This window comes from Elgaria multicarinata, chromosome 19 (genome assembly GCF_023053635.1).
Source record: "Elgaria multicarinata webbii isolate HBS135686 ecotype San Diego chromosome 19, rElgMul1.1.pri, whole genome shotgun sequence".
In the NCBI taxonomy this organism is placed as follows: domain Eukaryota; kingdom Metazoa; phylum Chordata; class Lepidosauria; order Squamata; family Anguidae; genus Elgaria; species Elgaria multicarinata.
Genome location: NC_086189.1, coordinates 20,628,771 through 20,649,471, shown reverse-complemented (window position 1 = coordinate 20,649,471; position 20,701 = coordinate 20,628,771). Strand labels below are relative to the sequence as shown.

Here is a 20,701-nt window from a genome sequence, read left to right as displayed (position 1 = left end):
GAGCCATGGAGGAGACGGCTGGAAAAAACCTAGCAGGTCCGAGCACATGTTCTAGCAATTACTGAAAATGGGTCACTTGAAACGTTGCTAGGCCTGCCTGGAGGGAAGCAGGTGGCTCGGATGAGGCGCCGGGCAAGTCCCGGGCTGGGCGTGGCCTTTCAGGGAGCTGTTGCAGGTGCCCAAGTGAGGGTAGGTGCTGCCTGTCCCGCTCTTGGCACACACCTCTCTTCCTGAGGCTCCACAAACCGCCGGGGCCTGCTTTGAGGTTGGGGGATGGGATGTCTTGCCTTGGCACACATGCTTTGCACATGGCACAGATGGTTCCCAGTTCAAAGATCCTGCGCAGCTGGGCAGCCAAAGTGCCTCTCTGCCAGACAAAGGTGTTCTCCTGTTTCCTTTTACCCAGGCGCTGGCCAGACACCGACACACCCACACCCACACCCCGGAGAAACTGCTCACTGCTTGGGGAGTGGTGATGAGCGTAAGGAGGCAGCAGAGTGCGAGGCTTCCTCTGGGCTTCCACTCCCCCAAGGATCCCCCCCATCCTCTTCCGCTCCTGCGGCACCACTTGGGCCTCCTTTTCATTTCACTAGCAGAACAAATAGGCCCTGAGCAACATGTGGACACCCTGAACGGAGCACCAGCGGAACACCGACCCCCCACCCCGCCCAGCATTAATGCTCATTCCCAATGACTCTTTCCTTGGTCTTTGATTCTTTGCAGCCTTTGCACCTTCTTTCTTACTTGGCACCTACTTAAATCACAGGCTTCCCCTCAGATGCGGATCGGGGCTCCCTTTCGACACTCCGAAAGCCTATCTGCACCTTACACAACATGATGTGGTAGAAGCCTGGATGGGATCCCTTCAGGCTCCAGGTGGAGCTGATCGTATTTTCCATGCTCCCCCATGCAAAAGCACCTCCTTGAATGCTGCAAACGAGCAAATCAGGGCGTATATATGGCCCTCAATCCCCTTTCCTGCAAGGAGGGCCGGGTAGGAAGCAGCACCCGCCTCGGGCCCTGAGCACGTCCCCTCACGGCCAAGCATCAGCAACAGCGGCGACAGCGGCGCTTCTGTGGCCCAACAGCACTGCCCGAGGGAGGAATCCACAGGCTGGGGGAAACACAGGGTGCACAAGTGCAGGAAATCCTCAGGGAAGAGGCCTAAGGGGGGGGGACACCCCCCAGGGCGCCCCACAAGGCCTCGGTAAGCTGAGCAACTCTCCAGGGGGAGGGAACGCAGGGCAGGAGAGGGGATGGAATGGAACTCCCTGAAAGAGGGCCGTACAGGAGCATTCTGCGCAACAACGCTGGGCTGCCACGTGCTCCTTCTATTTCCAGGTGTAGGTGCTGCAACTTATGTAACCAAGATGGCACCATCCATGCACAAGAGGGAGGGGGCAGGAAACTGAGGCAAAACCCCAAGGACTGAAGAAGAAGCCTTAGAAAAGAAAAGAAAAGGGGTGGGGTGGGGGGAGCAGGGGGACACGACCCTAAACCAGCCCTAGTAAAGACTGACCCTGCTCAGTTGGAACACGATGCTGACTGACAGGGACCGGGGCTGGCAGAGAAATGGAAAACTGTGTAGGAAGGGGAATGGAATGGGCTCTGGGGGAGGCGGCCCTGGCTGGCTGGAACCGTGAGCAGGAGCTCTCTTAACGCTGCAACTTTTTGTTGCAGGCCCCGGTGCTTTGCCTCCAGTGTAGATCAACTCTTCAACCTGCCTTCCAGCCACCTTGACTTTTTCTCTTGTGGCCCCACACTGCCTTTCCCTGGGGGTGTCCCTAGATATGACGTGAGCCTGCCCTCTGCCTCCCTCTTCCCGTCCTGGTAGGAGGGCAGAGGAGGGCATGGCTGTTCTCCCCCCCCCAGTGCCCGGATTGTTCTGTGGTGGCCCCCCTGAGAGGTGGGGGGCAACACAGGACTCAAGGGCAACACGTGGAACATGGTGTTGCAAGTGTTGTTGCTGCTGCTGCTGCTGCTGCTCCTCTGAAGCGGGAAGAGACTCGCCCAGAGAAGCTGCCATTGCCCTCCAGAGACGCAGTCCTGACCCCGGAGATCACCAGGCAACGTGGCTTATGGTGGCTCTCTTTGCAGTGGTTGCTGAATGGAGCCTCCATGTGCAGGGGCAGAAGTCCTCATCGCCAGACAAATAGCAGGGAACCATCCACGACTCTCCGCTGGTGACTTTCTGGCTAGGAAGAGGATGCTGGACTGGAGAAGCAGCCCTCGGCTTGGGCTCTTACATTTCCGGGTTTTTTCCGGCTCCTACATATCCACCAGGACAAGAGTTTATATGGCAGGAGACGTTTCTCGCTGGGTTCCTTTTCCCCGCTTCTTGATTGGTGCACTTGCTGCAAGAGAAGAGGCCTCCGTGGACGCCGCGTTTTCTGCCATGGGGCTGACGGTGCTTGGGCGTTGTGCCTCCTTCCTGTCTTGTTTTGTGTTGAAAGTACGCGTCGCCCCCAGAGATAAACACGGTTGGAGGGCTGCAATTTCCTGCTCAGTTGTTGTTTAGCTCCTTGGGATTAATTTCATGGCTGTAATTGCCATTTGGGTTTCTCCGCGGTGCCAAACCAGCAGAGTCCAACCTGTGGTGGGTGGATGTTCCCGCCGTGACTGGGGCGATCTAAGGATAGTTCTCCCATCGGGACGTCTCTGTGGTCTCTCCGTCTCCTCGGGATGTCTGTCCCACACCAGGCTCGCGATCCCGGTTTCCACATCCTTAAGAACTGTTTCGAGAAACACAAGGGGGGAAGGCAAGGCTTGGACTAGCAAAGAAACATTTCACTTGCCTGTTCAGCACTGGGTTTGCGCAGCTTTGCCAAATGTCAAGCATTGTATCTGTCCGCACATATTTTTTCCTTGGCTTCGCTACCAGCTATTCCGTTGAACCAGCCAGATATTTGGAACCAGATATTGTATTTTCCCTGGATTCACCAGACTCTGGACTTTCCCCAGAGTCTCCGCTGCTGAAAGGCGGCTCTTGGCTCCACCCACTGGGAAGATAAGTTGCAAGTTGGCAACCCTACCCTGTGTTGCGGTTCAGCGATTCTGTATGGATTGTGAGGCAGGTCGGGAGATGGTCTGGTAGAGCTGGGTGGGGGGCGGAGAGGGGGGAGAGAGAGTTCAGGGTTCTGTGGAGATGAGAGGCTGATTTTGTGGATGAAAGAATATAGAGCCATCTAAGAGGTACTTGTTTCGTATCTAACGGCATATTATCACTGTAATTAATAAAGCTTTCTTTGCTCCTAAACTCCTCCTTCTCCTCCTCCATCTTGTGGCCATGTAAGGCGGCAGCAAAAGGTTATAAAGGGATGGTGGCGTGTTCTCGCAGAGGCAGGACTGAGCAAGCCTTGGGCCTGATCCTTCAGGGTCCTGGCAGCAGCGAAACCCAGTGGGGGAAAGAAAAGGTGGTTCTGGATTGGGGTGAGCAAGACTTTAAAGGCAGGGAATTCTCCCTGAGGAAAGCCGTAACGCCACAGGTGTGTTCTCTGTTGCTGTTCAACTATTCTGTATTAATCAGAATGAAAATAGTCTATTGGTAAGTTAATTCTCCCCCCCCTTTTTTTTAAACAAAAAAATATTAGTTATTGCAGCTTTTGTGTGCATTGAGAGTCACTCTGAGCAGCATATGGACTAAAATATTTGGAAATGAAACTCGATAACAAGCTGAGGATACAATGTTTGGACTGTTGTTTTTACTTTGCCCAGGTATCCTCTGTGGCCAGAAGTGCCCTTGCCAAGGAGCCGTTCATGGCAATTGAAGTCCTGGCTTTAGTTGCAGCACATCTGGATTATTGCAGCGCACTCTGCATAAGGGCTGCCTTTCCAGAGCACTCAGAACCTGCCCTCAGTCCAGAATGCAGCGGCCAGCCTCTTCGCAGGGGCCATATCACATCAGGGCCTTTTCTGCTGTGGCACCTTGGCTGTGGAATGAGCTTCCCAGAGAGATTCACCTTGTGCTCATTTCAGCGCCAAATTTATTCTCCCAGGCATTTCAGTTTTCCGGTTTGTTTTAGATCTGGTTTTGCATTTTAATTTTTTGCCCTGCTAATAGCTTCTGTTTGGCTTTTCCTTTTTTTACTTTCATATTATAGTTTTAGACTTTCAAATTTTATACTGTATTTTACCCTTTGTATTTATTGCCTCGTAACCTCCCAGGGAGCTTCGGCTATTGGGCAGTATAAAAATGTAATAAATAAATAAATAATTTATGGTTTTAATTTAAAGAAAAACCAAACAACATTTGCATAGTTCAGGATGAACTGGATTTGAAAAATTCTGAAAGTTTGGGACAAACCCAACTTTAAACTGTGAAGCAGAGATAAATTGACAGATCCATCCCTCTCGATGCTAAAGCTCTCCTGGCAGTGGCGGGGAGGGGGGAAGAGCAGGAGCAGGAATGGTCCAGAGAGCAGGGAAAGGCAGCCTCATCCAGAGCAGCCACGGCTGTTCATCCTGGAGAGAGACAGGTGGTGGTGTGGGGGGGGGGAGGCAGATGTTAGAGAATGAGGTGAGACATTTTACTCCAAAAACAACCCACATTCTGGTTTCACTCCAAAATGTCTGGCCATCAGGCCCAGATTCTAGCTTTTACACCATCGATTCTGCCAACTGGCTCGACTGAGCTATCAGAAGGCAACTGGTCGCAGCTGCAAGGCCTGTTTCTCTCTTGCCAGTTAGAATATGGGCGCCATGACTCCAGAAAGGCCTTACGAACTAACCCTGGTGTTGGGGAGAGAAACTCCTCTCTTCTTAACCCCAAAAGATGGCGAGTCAGATCCAGAACATCAATTAACCCTTCCCATGCAAAACTGAGCGCTATGACTGGTTCTGCTTTTACTTGGTTTCAGCCTACGTTTACGGAGTGAGAACGCCGAGCCACGGGGGGCTCTGGAACGTTTGCCTTCCCAGTGAGCCACATGGGCTGCCGCTCGTTACAAACTTTTCTTCAGAGCAAACTCCCCGTTTCCCAGTTTGGGGAAGGCGAGGGAGGTGCATCTTGCTGCAGAGGGCACGGCAGGCAAAGGCCTCCTTCCAAACAGGCTCACCTGGTGTGTTCGACAGAGGAGAGTCCCGGCCTTGTTCTCCAGGCAGACTCTTGTAGACAAGTTTCCGGGCACAGGGACAGTGCTCGCTCCATGGGTTTCAGGGCGCGTTTCTGGAAGGGTGGCTGGAATAAACAAGCCCATTGCTCAGGACCACCACGCTTCTCCGAACTTAGCCCCGTCGCTCTCGCCTGATTCCCGTTTGCAATTGCCGTCTACGGAGGAAATTGGTGCAAACTAGGACATTTTTGCAAATCAAACTGGGAATAAGGAGCAAGACCGCCGTGACCTCGCCATTTCCAAACATTTTGGGTCTACGCATTCAGGGCTTTGAACAGGCATGCTAGCATGTTCTGTGAGCAAAAACAAAACTCTCATATATCTTTAAACTTGAGAGTTTTTTTGGGGGGGGATTAATGTGGGGGGAAACAGAATGGTCAGATCTGTCCATCCTGACTCTTGCAGTGCCTAGTAGGGATCCAGAGCTTTGCTGTCCTGCATAAAGAGAGTCCGTGTTGTGGAGCTGGGAGCAGGACAAAGAGGTTCCATTAAGCACGTTGCTCATGAGAGGCTCAGCAATTATTTGGAGCTGCGCTGTGGGAAATGTCAGCCCACCTTCTTGCCCTCCAGATACTTGTGTGGAATTAAACACCGATGCTGACGCCACTGACGTTGCTGTTGCCAACACAGCTGCTGCCACCTCTGTCGCTCAGGTGATACTGACAGGGAGGGAGGACGGACATCTGTAGGCAGAACTGTCTCTCCGGCTTGGCTCGGACTCCCCCCTCATCCCTTGTAAAAGTCTGATCCACCCGGGCTGTCTGGCTGCAGGAAACAGCCTGGCGGAGGTTGGCCAAGAGACTCTGAGCCGAGGGGGGAGCGCATGAAGTGAAATCCAGGGTGGAGGGGAGTGCTGTGGGGGGGGGGGGAAGAGAGACATTTCAGGGAGGCTGGAGAGATCCTCAGTGTCTGTCCGTCAGCTATAAAACTGACTCCAGTGGACTTGGGATAACTGCTCAGCAGCTCCTCCTTGCTGGAAGCCTGGGTCCTTTGGCTGCCCTTTGAAGTCTGAGGAGAAGGAGAGAAAGAGGGAGGGAGGGAGGGAGGGAGGGAGGGTGTCTGCGATTTCTGCACCTCCTCCTGCCTGCCGCAGCCGCCCAACGCTGCTCACTCTCCGGTCGCTCTCCACAGACGAGCTCTGTTGCACCTGGCCGGCTCCTGCAGCATCTTTCTGCCCAATCAAGCAAACATCTGGCCGGCAGTGACCCCTTCTCCAAGGTACGATGCCTCCTCCTCCTCCTCCTCCTCTTCATCTCCAAATTACTTTTGTTTCGCCAAGACAAACTTTCTTTTTCTTCTTCTATTTGTTTTTTGAGGGAGGTCTTTTTAATTTCCAGTCACGGCAGGGCCAAAGATTTTAAACAGCCCTCTTCTCAATTCTCACCCTCTTCTCAATCCTAGCTCGAAGAAGGATTGTGTTTGTGTTTGGTTCAGTTCAGTTCAGTCTGAACCTTTCTCAGAATCTGGGTACGGTGTGAGGCAGGAGGCAGTTACATAATCCCAAGCCGCCGCTGCCGCCGCTGCCAGCATGCCCTCGCTGCTCCCGCCTCCTTTTCTAGCCAAAGATGCCTGCCCTGACCCAACGTACACAAGGGGCATTTGGGAGCCGCCACCCCCCCCACACACAACTCCATCGGTGGGGCTTTCGTAGTAAGTGAAAGTATTAAGCACAATCTTCTCTCTCTCTCTTTTGGTCTGAAGGAAGAATAATTATTTGACTGGCTTTGGACCAGAGGTGGCTTGGAGCTTTAATGAAAACCAACTGTTTCGGGTAAGTTTCAGCCACCTGCCTCCGGGACGTAGGGCCAAGAATTCTGGGGCTTTCAATTAATCAGTGTGGATTCTGAGCTCTCAGAACCTGCCACAGTGGTGCTGGCAGACAAAATTTGCTCCGTGAAATAGGATGGAGGTGTGGCAAGGGTTGCACTCTCTTGGGATCCCATTAGACAAAATCTTAGCAGTCTCCACAGCAAAGGTTGAGGAGGGCTGGTGAGTCTGAGGGCAGGATTCATTCTTGGGCTGCAAAACCCTAGGCTTGGATCCTGGACAAGTTCTTTGTGTCTCGCTGGTTCGGGGGGGGGAGACCCCTGTACCCTTGTTTTGCCCCAGATGGCTGTGGCGCTTGGGCCCAAAGCCCCCTTAGCTAAGGGGGGCATGGGGGGGGTCTCTGACGCTGCTGCACACAATACCCAGAACTCAGCAACTGTGCGTCATGTCATGGGTTCAAGACCTGGTATCTCCAGGCAGAAAGCACTCTCACTGAATCGGAACACCTGGGTCCACTTGGCCAGTGCGGGCCCCAGGAGGGCCCTTGCGCAAAACCCCCCCCCCCCCGGTGAGCCCACTTTCTCCTCCTCCCTCCCGTAATTGCTCTCACTCGCTCACTCAGACGCCATGGAGGCATCTGCTGCTCCTAGCCACCTCTGCTGCCTGGGCCACCAGTGAGAGGCGGGAGAAAGAGCAGGTGGCCATGGGCAAGAGGAGGAGGAGGAGGAGGAGGAGGAGGACAGGAGCCGAGGCGGCTGCCTTGCACAGGACCAGGTACCCCACGTCGCTCGAACCCAGAACTGCCGGCAGCGATGGGCAGCCAGGGCCCTCCGAGCATTCTGGCAGGAGTCTTTCCTTGCCCTCCCTGGAGATGCTGCCACAGACCAGCTGTGGGCTTCCTGCAGGCCCAGCAGGGGCTGCACCACTGAGCCACAGCCGCTCCCGGAGCTCCCTTTGAGGGCTCTTGCCAGTGGGCCTGCTATGGCCTGGGCCCTAGGAAGGTGCCCCACCCCACCACGCCACCCGCCCTGGCTCTAGAACGTTGTGGCCTATTCCGAGCGGCCACAGCTTTCCAGTGGCCCAGGTAGACCACAGAGGGCCTTCTGAAGCCACGCCATCTGTGATTCCTTCAGTGCCCACCGTCCCAGGCAGGGTTGAACCTGTTGCCTTCCGCCCGTGAAGCCCATGGTCTTCTACTCAGCGGTGGCCTTTTGTTCAGGTCATCGCTTTGAAAAGGGGGCAGGCAAATCCACCCAGAAGGGTCCTGTGGGTGGCTTGCAGCGTCCACATCCAGAGGCAGCTCTCCCTATGCCGCGGCTGGTGAAAGAGTAGCGGGGAGAGCTCTGGCCGGCCACAGAGCTGAGCGTCCCGAAGCATCTGGCCAGGCGGTCAGATGGCAATGGAGGGCAGCAGCGCTGCAGCCTCCCTTGGCAAGTGCACGTTCCCAAGCCTGCCAGTGAGAGGCCAATGGGGCGGGGAGGGGTCATCTCTGCCCTTAGCCTGTGAGTTCGCCCAGGACAGTCAGGCCTCTGCCTGGGGTGGAGGGGGGAGAGGGCTCCCATGCGGCCCTCTAGCCCCTGCAAGGAGGAACCGGTCAAGGAGGTCCACTGACCCGGTTAGAGTTGCGACCCCTCAGCCTACTTGGCAGAACTCGAGGGAGAAGGGTGGACATCTCTGTGATGGAGGAGGGTGGGTTTCGGAACCCGGAGTGGCAGCTCCAGAGAGCTTGGGGGTGAGATGCACGGGGGCCCAGGAAGTCACCTCAGACGGGGCCCTGGGTCCACCTAGTCTGGTGCTGTCCAACTGGCCTGGTGACCACAGCAGCTCTTCAGCCAGGGCTTCAGGCGGGGATCCTTCCTTGCCCTGCCAGGCAGTGCTAACGGGAATCGAACCAGGGGGCTTCCACATGCAAAGCTCAGCGCATTGAGCTCCTGATGCCCACCGGAACCAGTGCACCCCCTTTTGGGCGCCTTCGATGGAGAACACCAAAGGCTCCCGTGGGGGACGTGGCCCACACTGGAGCACTGCCCCTTACAGGGCGTGGTGCTCTGGCTGGAGGAGCCCAGCGCCGGCCCTCAGCCCCTCTGTGCCATCCACATGGGGCCCCAGAAGGGCTCCCCCAGGCCCCAGCACCCCACTCCCTGGCCTGCCACGAGGGCCGGGTGCACCCTTGTCCGCAGGCCAACCGCTCTCCCTCAGCCTGGCTGGAATCAGACACCAGGCAGCTATGCAGACACTGTCTGGGAGGGGGAAGGAGAAGGGAATTTGTGCAGGATTAATCTAATAATCCATTTCAGTTTGGAAAATGTAGCCTCTCCACGCCTGGCGGTGAGTGAGCGCCAGAGATGAGCAGCCTTTCAGGAAATTCTCGCTCCAGCCAGCCAAAACCAGAGAGGGGGGTTGGGGAGCTTGGGAGGGGGGACGGGCCTCCCTCTTGCTTGGAGCCTGGCTTTTCCGAGGAAGCGGGCACCTTGCTCACGTGCGGCAACACGGAGGAGGCCAGGATCCAAGGTGGCTGTGAATGTGGGGCACCCCAAGGGCTGGCTGGCCACACAGCGGTTGCCCACTTCCCACCTCAATGGAGGTGAAGGCAGGGGAGCGGGCAGGGAGGGCCGGATCCAAGCCCCGTCCCTGTTTGGCGTAAATCTGTATTTCACTGTCTATCCCCTCTTCCTTGGCAGAAGACTTGGTCTCTCTCTCTCTTTCAAGCGGAACATCGGCAGGCCTTCGGGCAGACCAGGAGGGTCTTGGCCCTGTTGAGCTGACCCCTCACAAGAAGGGGAGCAGCCCCCTCTTGAACCCAGAGGCAGCCGTCCAGTGCCCACCCACCCCAGCCCCAGGGAGTGCAGGTACCTACAGGTGCCGGCTTGGCCAGATGCAGAAATGCCTGCCTGAGGAATAAGGGCTCCTTGTGTGTAAAGAGATACTCAGGAGTAACTCTCCTCATGACTACGGCATTTCTGCAGCAGCTGTACTCCGGAGGCTCAGACCCTCCTGCACTAGGCACAAAGGGTTGGACAGAGGCCTGTACACCAGATCCCTGCCTTGAAGTCCCCCGATAGCCCTGCTCTTCCCTAGACCGTGGCGTGCCTGGCCTTTGCTCCTGAGCCTGGCTGAATCTCTGGGACAGTTAGCAGCTCAGTCCGCCACCCATAGCAATCAAACCTGGACTTTGACAGAGCAGGTTTCCTCAAAAGGAAGCCCCACCACGTTCAAGGAGACTTACTGCTGATGATCAAGAGTGTTTAGGATTGTAGCTTTCCTGCCAAACATTCATTTCTGCACAGCCAGGGCTCATGCATTGCAGTACTTTGATCACAGCGCTGTCTGAACACCCGGCCAAGGGCAGCAGCAGCCATCACTGGCAGCACAGCCGAAGGGGCTTCCGCTGTGCTGGGTGCAGTTGTTCGTTTGCACTGCTTCTAAGGCAGATTTCTCCCCCGGAAACCTGAAAGTGAGCCCCAACCCGACCCCCCGAGATGCCTCAGTGGGGCTTGGGGGGAGGCGCCCTCTGGGCTGCTTCCCTGGCTCCAACCTGCAGAGCACCTCCCTGCACAGCCTCTGTGGAAAGTTTGTGCTTTGCCTCTTGCTTTGTTAGGATGCCGATCGCCAAGTGGAGCAGTGACCACGTCTTCATGAGCGCTCCCCTGAGCGGGGCCCTGGCAGTGGCCTTCTTCGTGGGGAACCTGGTCCTGGCGAGATCACAGGTGAAGGCTCCTTTTACAGAGGGACCCGTTCGTCAATGTTCCATGGACAGCATTTGGATGCCTGACAGGCGGCAATTCTTGTTTTATCCAGACTATTCAGAATACAACCCCAAACAACCCACCTTCCTTTTCCTGGCACTTCCAGAGGTGGGGGAGGGACACGTGCCCATGGCCACGCCTCCCCCTTCCTTGTACCGTCACTGCTTCCCGATTATAGTGATGCGGCACAGGCCCGGCTGCCGGGGTCTCTGCCGAGATCCCCTTCCCTAAACTCATCAAGTGGGGGGGTGAGTGGGTCACAGGAACTGGCAGCTTTGGGTGCAGAGCAGACTGTGCCTGCAAAGCAGGCTGAGCTGTGCCTGGCTGTGGTGGCAAGCCCCAGACATGGGGTGCCCCAATGTCTCGCTGGGCCGTCTTCCCCTTCTGCTGGGAGGGCTGGGAATGGCACCTCCTCTGCTCCCCAGACTTTCTGTGCTTGCTTTTGCAGCAGTAAGACCTCACAGCGGCTTCTATGAGGTCTTCCTGACTTCAGCCATTCAACTGTGGTTCATAGAATCCTAGAATAGTAGAGCTGGAAGGGGCCTCTAAGGCCACGGAGTCCAACCCCCTGCTCAATGCAGGAATCCACCTGAAAGCATCCCTGACAGGTGGCTGTCCAGCTGCCTCTTGAAGGCCTCTAGGGTGGGAGAGCCCACCACCTCCCTAGGTCATGGGTTCCATTGTTGTACTGCTCTAACAGTCAGGAAGTCTTTTCCTGATGTCCAGCCAGAATCTGGGTTCCGTGTCCTGCACTCTGGGAAGATGGAGAAGAGATCCTGGCCCTCCTCTGTGTGACCACCTTTCAAGTCCTTGAAGAGTGCTATCATGTCTCCCCCTCAATCTTCTCTTCTCCAGGCTAAACATGCCCAGTTCTTTCAGTCTCTCTTCATAGGGCTTTGTTTCCAGACCCCTGAACATCCTGGTTGCCCTCCTCTGAACACCCCCCCCCCAAGCTTGTCTGCATCCATCCTGAAGTGTGGCACCCAGAACTAGATGCAGTACTCAAGATGAGGCCTAACCAGCACCAAATAAAGGGGAACCAGCACCTCACACGATTTGGAAGCTATGCTTCTATGAATGCAGCCCTGCAACAATTCCAAGATCCTTCTCGCTTGTAGTATTGCTGAACCAAGTGTCCCCTGACTTGTAACTGTGCATTTGGTTACTTTTCTCTAGGTGTAGAACTTGGCATTTATCCCTGTTAAATTTAATTCTGTTGTTTTCAGCCCAGCGCTCAAGCCTTTCAAGATCATTTTGAGCCTTGTTTCTGTCCTCCAGGGTATTAGCTATCCCATCCAATTTTGTATCATCTGCAGTTTTGATAAGCATTCCCTGCACCTCCTTGTCCAAATCATTAATAAAAATGTTGAAGAGCACTGGGCCCAGGACTGAGCCCTAGTTACCTCCACCCAGTTTGAGAAGGTATCCTTGATAAGCGCTCTTTGAGTCTGATCCGGTAGCCAACGGTGGGTCTACCTAATAGTTGATCCAACTAGCCCACTTTTAGCTAGTTTGTTAATCAGAATATCATGGGGCACTTTGTCAAAAGCTTTGGGAAAGGCAGGCAGGCAGAACCAACCTTGGTGGGCCCAAACCAGAGCCAAACAGAAAAAGCCCCCCTGAGAGGTCACGGTTTGAATCCAAACTCCTGAGGGGCTTCTCTCGCCTCTGCCAAAATACATATTCAAAACCTCTCTTTCTTCCGTGCCACCATTTTCCCTGAATGGCAAATAGGAGAACACACAAGCGTCCAACAGCCTTGAAGAAGGAGCTGACACCACAGCTCAGTGGTGGGGAGAGTGGACCAAGTGGACGGCTTGCACCCGGACGTGTGGGGCAGGAGTCAAGTCCCAGGAGAGGCACTGTCTCCAGCAGAGGTAACCGCCATCTGCTCAGCCAGCCTTCCAGAACCAAAGGGAGAGGCGTAAGCCAAGGCGGGTCAAGGCAATACCGTAAGGATAGCGGTGAAACGGAGCTCCTCAGCGACAGCCTGGCTTGCTGTCGATACAGAGGAGTCACAGCACCTGCCAGTGGCTGCTGCTGCTGCTGCTGGAGGCTCTGGTTTCGCCCTCAGGACACCTTGCAATGGGGGAGGACAGGATGGCTCTCTCCTGCGAAGGCCAGACTGCTGCGAAATTCTGTCCCACGCCAAAGGACAGCTGGGGAAGGCAAGGGAGTGGAAATGTCTCCAGGGGCCGAACGTCTCCAGCGGTGGCTGTGGGGAACAGCGGTGCAGTGCCTGGAGGGAATATATGAATAAAAACATTGGAAGTGGGACAATTAAGCACGGCTTCAAAATTCGGCAAGTGCTAGACGTGTAAATATGGCAGACGGATGAATCTCGGCATAGCCATTTAAGGCACTACTTTCACTGACAAAGCGCAACGTAGATGTTGTGGTTTTTCCTTTAAATGATTCCCCTTCCTCTTTCTATCTTCAGAAGGAAGTCGGTGACAGGCTTTCTTAACAAAACATGCACTGGGACATCCAAAAGATACCAGCTCTGCAAAGTACAAGTAAGATAATGTTCTTGTGGTTTTGTTGAGAGAGATCAGGGTGTGTGTGTGTGTGTGTGTGCGTTTACAATGAGAGCGGGAGAAGCTTAGCAGGAGGAAGTTTCACACCAGCGAGCATCCTTATGGTGTCCTAGGGAGTGTTTTGGTTTAACCCGTATGACTGCTGAGGAGGCCGGTTTTAAAATAGGTCAGCAATGGCTGGTGCTTCTCTCCAGAGGCCTCCATCAGGTCTCCAGTGGGCGACGGCAACGTGCGACGCAGAGCTCGTTAATTAGGAGGAGGAGGAGGAGGAGGAATTGTGGAAACCAAAGAGGAGTATGCAGGCTGACCTAATTGTACTAGTTACAGAAATCAGATTTTCTTTATGCAGGGTAGCTTTCCTTCATTCTCCCTTTCACACAATTAAGGCAGAGCCAGGCTTAGGAAAGAAGAATTACAGAAAGAGGTGGGTGCTTTTTGCCCCTATGTGAAAGAAAGGAGTAGAAGGCAGTACAGGATGGGAAGGCTACGAATCCTTGCCTGGCTGAGGGTATCCATTCCCGTGGCCCCCCTGTTGTGTGAGGGGCAAGACCAGAGGTCCATCACCCAAGCGTTGGCTCTGTGTGTCTTGTCGAGGGTCACCCAAACGTTTTGGGGGGGAGGAGGGGAATTGCGGGTGTGGGCAGCAGTCATTGGCGCACCATGGAACTGTTGGATCCATGCCATAGTGCAGGCTGACCTAACTGTCCAGGGGTCTGGGCTCTTCTTTATTGTCAGCCAGTCAGTGGATGTGCAGGGTCACTGCCGACTGCCGAAAAAGGCGCCTGGAACACATTGCCCCTTTTCACTGGGCTGCGCTTCTCTCTCTCTCTCTCTCTCCTTTTCCAGCTGTGCCCCCCGAACACCAGGAGCTTCCGGGAGGAGCAGTGCTCATCCTTCAACTCTCATGTGTACAACGGACGGACATATCACTGGAAACCGCTATACCCTGGTAAACAAGAAGTGCTTTCTTTGTGTGGTTTTGACAACACACAAGGCCCTTCTTAAAAGAAAGAAAGGAGATTTTGCACTGAATAAATGTCTCTGCTATGGGAAGACAGTTCTTTTACAAGATTTGGTCTGATTTGCAAAGGATGCCACCCACCTCTTTCTCTGGCCGAAAGCAGTGTTTTACAGCTGAAACAGCTGCTTTTGAAAAGGCAAACCATTGTGATTAATGAGTAGGCAGCCAATATCCACCAGTTTCCGTTTTCAAGTTGAAACTAACAATTTCAGCATGGCATTTCCCCCCTATTCCTTTTACTGAAAAATACTTTGAGCTGCTGCTGCTTCTTCTTCTTCTTCTTCTTCTTCTTCTTCTTCTTCTTCTTCTTCTTCTTCTTCTTCTTCTGCTTCTTCTGCTTCTTCTTCTTCCCTGTGCAATTCCTCTACACCTCGATGGGCATTTGGGGAGTGATGCTATAGAAGCCCCTGTGGTGCGTGGCGAATGTTGTCAGCGTTGTGTGCCCTTCTCTCTTCAGATGACTATGTCCACATCTCCAGCAAGCCATGTGATCTCCATTGCACAACTGTCGATGGTCAACGGCAGCTCATGGTCCTGGCCCGGGATGGGACATCTTGCAAATACTCTGATTTCCGAGGGGTTTGCGTGTCTGGAAAATGTGAGGTTGTTAAACATTATAACAACCATATTGTCAGTAGATTTCTTGAAATTGCTGAGGCCACCCCCTTTCCTGGCCCTCAACACTCTATTCACACTGTTTCTAGCCCATTGGATGTGATGGGGTTCTCTTCTCGACCCACACGTTGGATAAATGTGGCGTCTGCCAAGGGAATGGAAGCAGCTGTGCCCATGTGACCGGGAGTTACAGAAAGGGGAACTCACACCTTGGTAAGGCTGGAGGGTGTGCCCTTCTTACGTTCCTGTGTTTTTTACCCCAAAGCAAGAACCAGATAGGCCATTATGGAGCTGTGGGTACCAGGGCAAAGCCCTCCTCTCACGTCACAGAATCATAGAATAGTAGAGTTGGGAGGGGCCCACAAAGCCATCGAGTCCAACCCCCTGCTCAATGCAGGAGTCCACCTTAAAGCATCCCTGACAGATGGTTGTCCAGCTGCCTCTTGAAGGCCTCTAGTGTGAGAGAGCCCACGACGTCCCAGAAGTCCCAGGTGACTGATCATCCATGGACACCACTGACAAATGATCTTGATGCTCTGTGATTCTGGGCTATACACCCACCCACCCCAGGGAATGGAAGGTCTTGCTACAGTTTTCCTTCCTGTCTACCACACACAAATTCACACATATTATCTGAATGGCTGATGTTACTGGTCTGAAAAACAAATTTCAAAGGGCAGATGGCCAGTCAACGAAAGATTCCTCAATTAGCCAGCCCTAGGTACTTCCAGGAGAGGCTTTTTAGGGAGGTCCAGGGAATGTCCTCTTCCACTTTCTTACCAGGAAAAAAATAGAACCATTAAGGAAGAGAAGTGGGAATAGCTCCACAGCACCCCTTGTTCGCCATGCCGCCTGCTCACAACACACGAGCAACCCTCTACCTGAGAGCATCCGCCGGCTGTTCCTGAGTTAGAAGTGTTGATATTGCTGATCAGAACATTGAATATGGAAAGCTATGGCTCTTGTTGCTGTTGCAAAGTTTCCCTTTCATTCATTAATACAGTTTTCTGCAGGCTACTCTCTGGTGACTCACATTCCTGCCGGAGCAAGAGATATCCAAATAGTTGAACGGAAGAAATCTGCGGATGTTTTGGGTATGTATGATGCCTGGGATCATGAGCAAGTGGAACAGGATTGTTTTAAAAATTGTGTTTCTATGCAAATAAAAGTGTGTATTTGAAAGATTATTTCAGCATAATTGGCATGTGGGAATCAGTCTCACCTTGGCCTCCTTGGATTCATGATGCCCTATTTGGTTCCTGGCCAACTCTCTTACCTGGATCCTCTTTTTCTGCTGATATCTCTCCTGTTCCTAGACCTGGTGTGTGATTTTCCTTCACCACTTCCAACCTTCCTCTCCATCATGGAAGTTGCAGTGTTGGCTTGCTTTCTGATGCTTGTGCCAATCAGCTGTTGAACATCACTAGTGGCAATGCAGGGAGGGGATCATTCAATGTTTCGTGTGGGGGTGGGGACTGAACCTCTTTCAGCCCAAGGGACAAATCCCACATTGGAGAAGCACTTAGGGGCCACAACCCAGCAGTGGGCGGGGCCAAAGAAAGAGGGACGGGACCAAAGCTTCTACTGCCAGTAATGAAGCCTTAGGAGAGGCAGCTCAGCCTTTGAGGATGGGGGAACGACTGTTGGGACTCCACCAAGCGATCCGTGGTGGGAGGAATTGGGACATCTGGGGAACCCCAGGAGGAATGGTTTGGGCTCTGAGACTGAAAGTCCCTATCCCTGGTTTAGAGGGTAGCAGCTATTGGTGGGTCTTTATGGGGGCTTTTTGTACACTTTCTGGAAATTAACCTGAGAGAGACACGAGGGATCTAGTCTTTATCTCTCTTTATTGACTTCCACAGCTGTTGCAGATGAAGCTGGCTTTTACTACTTCAATGGGAACTTCAGAGTAGACAGCCCCAAAAACTTCAACATTGCAGGGACCATCTTCAAATATAGGAGGCCGATGGACATTTATGAGACGGGCATAGAATACATTGTGGCACAAGGGCCAACCAATCAGGGCTTAAATATCATGGTAAGTATGGGCTAACCAATCAGGGCTTAAATATCATGGTGCAGATGGGGTACTTAGTGGCAGGTGGTCAATGCTGGAAGGTGCAAATATTTTCCCTTGATTGAATTTTATATGTTTTGCTGATAGTTTGCTAAAATGGAGAATATCTCTCTCTCTTTCTCTCTCTCTCTCTCTCTCACACACACACACACACCTCTGTCCCTTCCCCCCAAGAAGTACAGATAAGTGAATCAGTCTACTTCTGATCCATATCACTTTCACATGTTCTAAAGTCCCCAAAGTCCATTCCTTTTGGTTTCTGAATTAATCTATGAATTAGGTTTTTGCTGTTGTTTTAATCCACAGAAAAGTTCACATTTTTTACACGTTTCCCTCAAAATATGCATTGTGTGTTCTCACAAAATATGCAAATTTAGATGTATTTTTGATACGGTTTTTGAGGGAGGTTGCTAAGTCTGGACTTATTTGTTCTTGGAATGTTTAAATGTGTTAGTAGGCTCAGTGACAAGAGTTACTCAGGGTACAGAGGCAATTAACAGCTATGGATGCATTGGAGAGCCTGGGCTGCAAAGTGGGGGCACAAGGAATAGGTGGAGAGGATATCTGAGAGCGCACCTTCTCCCTTACCAACTTGAGGTCACCAGAGGCATGCTCCTCGTGGCTCCAAATGGACGTATGCCCGATCAGAGTCCACTAGGAAAAGAGCCTTTAGTGTGGTGGCCCCTTCTCTTTGGAAATCACGCCCCCTGGAGGTCAGGCAGGTGCCAACACTGTGTTGTTTTGTGAACCGCCCAGAGAGCTTCGGCTATTGGGCGGTATAAAAATGTAATAAATAAATAAATAAATAAATAAAATTGTTTCTGACGCCTCCTGAAAACAACTCTTCAAGGCAGCATTCCTCAACTGATGAGTCACTGTTTTTTATTGGTACTTCCTTTTAAATTGATCAATTTGAATTGGTTATTTAATCTTCTTTTTAAAAAATCTTTTAATGGTTTTATTCCTATGTTCACCACTCCAGAATGTATTTCAGATATGGAGCAGTATTTAATTATTATAAATAAATAAATAAATAAATAAATGTTGCCTAGGAAACAGATGGAGCCAAATAAGTTTCCTCTTAGCCTGGGTTTCTTGCAGATAAAAAGCCTTGCATGTTCACTGTGTTCTGTAGTAGTCATGGTTTCATTCTGCTATTGGAAGCCTGACCTGTTTTGCTCTGCTATAATATTTATATAACTACATGGCTCTTATTTCTTCCCACTCACCCACTCCAGGTTTGGAACCAAAACGGTAAGAGCCCATCAATCACGTACGAGTATATCCTTCTGAGGAGGCCACACTCCGAAAGCATGCAGCCTATTTACTACACCTTCTCTGAATCAGAGAGCGAAGAAAGCAGAGAGCTGGATGGAGGAGAGCCTTTGGGGTTTGTTCAGCACAATGCAAGCTTCTTTGGGACTCTCTCCAAAGAGAAGATTCACGTGAAGAATCAGGTTTTTGGCAGGCAAGACCCAACTGAAGACTTGGACTTGAGCAAACTCCAAGAGACCAATGAAGTCTGTGGACAGACAGAAACCAATGAGTGTGATCCAGCCCTGAAGGGTGCGCAGACCGAAGGTGAGGAGGACGAGGAGGAGGAGGAGATCTGGGGCTCAAAGCCGATTTCCCCACTGAACACAGAAACTCTGGGAACACAGATTAATATCCATCATTCACTGTTGTGGCCAGAATTTTAAGCTGTGTTTAGCAATTTATATTGGAGAACTTTGACTAGCTTTATATTCTTTATGTTTGTTTCCATATTAAATTGTGCTTTATTTTGTACAGATAAATTAAATTGTCTTCAGTAGTTCTCCTTTCATGTTGAATATTCTCCAGCTGCTCTCAGAATATTTGGATGTTTGAAGTTGAAATCACTGGGTGTTTAGCCCTAGGAGAAAGCAGTGGTGTGTGCTCATGTTGAGGCGCCCAGATTTGGCTGCCCTTCTCCCCCAAAGATGGCCTCCTGTGCCATTTCCCATTTTTGTTCCAACTGCAATTGCTTTCCATGTAGTGGCCCTTAGCACTTGGCGGTGATGGCTGATGAGATTTCAGGTCTGATACCTGAAAACACAATCCAAACAGTAAAGTCAGACCAAACATCTCTAAAACAGCCACATCTTGAGGTATAAAAGACCTTTAATTTGAAATTTTCCAAACTGCTTGGCCAAATTGTGAATATTTACAAATGTATGTTTCAGTTTCTATAACTTCCCAGTTATCTTTGATTTTCCTATTTTGCTTCCTGCTCCAGATTCAAACGCAACCAAATCCAATTACATGGTGGAAGGAAATGGGAGAGAATTCGACTCCCAAGTAGCATCTAAAGAATTCCTTTCAGAAAATGCCATCACCTATAAACTTTTGGACAAGACGTCCGACTCCAAAGAAGCCGTCCGGAACAAGACCACAAACAGCATCTTTTCTCCAAGGAGCCCCATCAACTCTGTGGGGTCCCACATGGACAGCCTTTACGTGGAGTATGACGATAACGACGAGGTGCTGACGTACGCCATCAACGGCACTTTCATGGAACTGACCCATGACAAAAACCTCAATGCCTCGTCAGAGACCCCCTTCGCCAACGCCTCGGCCAACAGCTCTCAAGGGAACAGAACCCACAAAGCCAGGTAAGCGGTCTGGACGCACCTTTGCCCCTGCGCTCCTCTGGCGTAGCTGGAGAGCCAGATGAGGCCGACGACCCCGCTAGTCCAGGGCAGGAAGGCCGTGCCGAAGGTAAGTGGGTGGGCACCTCCGACAGGCAAGGCAAGAAGCCCTTCGCAAAGGGAGCTGGCAAGCATTTGGGGCGTGGGAGGCAACCCACCGAACGCGTTCCACTAGGGGCAGTCATTGAGCAGTGTGCAGGCTGCACCCATACCTCGGCTTCCCATCCGATTCTGTGGGAATTGAGCCAGAAGGAAGTCCCGCTTTCATCAAAGGAACTTGCACCCGAGTCAGCCCCGTGAATGCCATTGGTCTGAGGAAAGGGGTTTTGCTTTTTAAGACTTGTGCATTGTCCCTTCCGTGCCAGCCTTCAGAAGAGTCTGGAAGACTTTTCAGTGCTGCCTGGAGTTGAGATCAGGATCAGCACGCAGGCCTTAGAGCACGGGGCAACTTTTTACTTCCCTTTGCTCGTCATTTGGTTGTTGCTTTCTGAGGTCGTGGCCCGACAAAGACTCTGAATCATTTTGCAAGCTGCTGATGTGCAGTGGGCCATTCGTCCTCAGCCTGCCTGTGTTTTGGTGCGTTTGGAGGCTTCCCCCCACCCTGGCCCTGCTCCTGCCTGTATGCTCAAGTGCAGCAGGCAGAAAAGGAGCAGGCATAGTTTCTTCTTGCCAGGGAGACTCCGGAGGGTGAGGAGAAGTGGTGCTGTCTGCCAGGCTGCTGTTGGAGATCCATCAAAATGGTTGGCCACCTGAGTAGAAGAGGGGCAGATCCCAGGCCGCCACCTTGGCGGGATCCCAGCGGTGTAGAGGACGGTGGAAACAGGGAACAAGAGCTGAATGTCTGCCTGGGCTAAAAATGGAGGCACGGTGGGATGAGTCCATGTCTGGCCTGGCCTCCCGGTAGAGCTGATGAGACGCTGACCTCATCCATTAGCTGGACGTGAAGCACCTTCTTTTGGGATCGTCCGTGTCCCAGCTGAGGAGGCCTGCTTCAGAGAAACTGCCTCATCGGCAATGAGAGCAGTCTCAGTCCACCGAGCTGGGCACACGCCTCTCCCTCTTCCAGGGGACACGACCTGCAGCCCCCCAACGGCCCTCTGGCTGCCCCCCGATGTGCAGCCACCTAATTCCCTCCGCTAGTGATCCCCACACAGGTCA

General features: G+C 52.4%; 1 protein-coding gene across 1 annotated transcript in view; it reads left to right on the top strand.

The window, feature by feature from the left end:
* Positions 1 to 120: 120 nt before the first annotated feature.
* ADAMTSL2 (ADAMTS like 2) overlaps positions 121 to 20,701 on the top strand; it is a 34,514-nt gene continuing 13,933 nt past the window's right edge. The window contains exons 1-14 of the mRNA XM_063144999.1: positions 121 to 189; positions 407 to 481; positions 6,243 to 6,329; positions 8,916 to 9,040; positions 10,477 to 10,585; positions 12,359 to 12,501; positions 13,065 to 13,140; positions 14,008 to 14,110; positions 14,640 to 14,785; positions 14,887 to 15,010; positions 15,811 to 15,891; positions 16,660 to 16,835; positions 18,113 to 18,455; positions 19,132 to 19,507. Coding sequence (XP_063001069.1) covers positions 121 to 189; positions 407 to 481; positions 6,243 to 6,329; positions 8,916 to 9,040; positions 10,477 to 10,585; positions 12,359 to 12,501; positions 13,065 to 13,140; positions 14,008 to 14,110; positions 14,640 to 14,785; positions 14,887 to 15,010; positions 15,811 to 15,891; positions 16,660 to 16,835; positions 18,113 to 18,455; positions 19,132 to 19,507 — 2,033 coding nt within the window. The remainder of the gene's footprint in view (positions 190 to 406; positions 482 to 6,242; positions 6,330 to 8,915; positions 9,041 to 10,476; positions 10,586 to 12,358; positions 12,502 to 13,064; positions 13,141 to 14,007; positions 14,111 to 14,639; positions 14,786 to 14,886; positions 15,011 to 15,810; positions 15,892 to 16,659; positions 16,836 to 18,112; positions 18,456 to 19,131; positions 19,508 to 20,701) is intronic.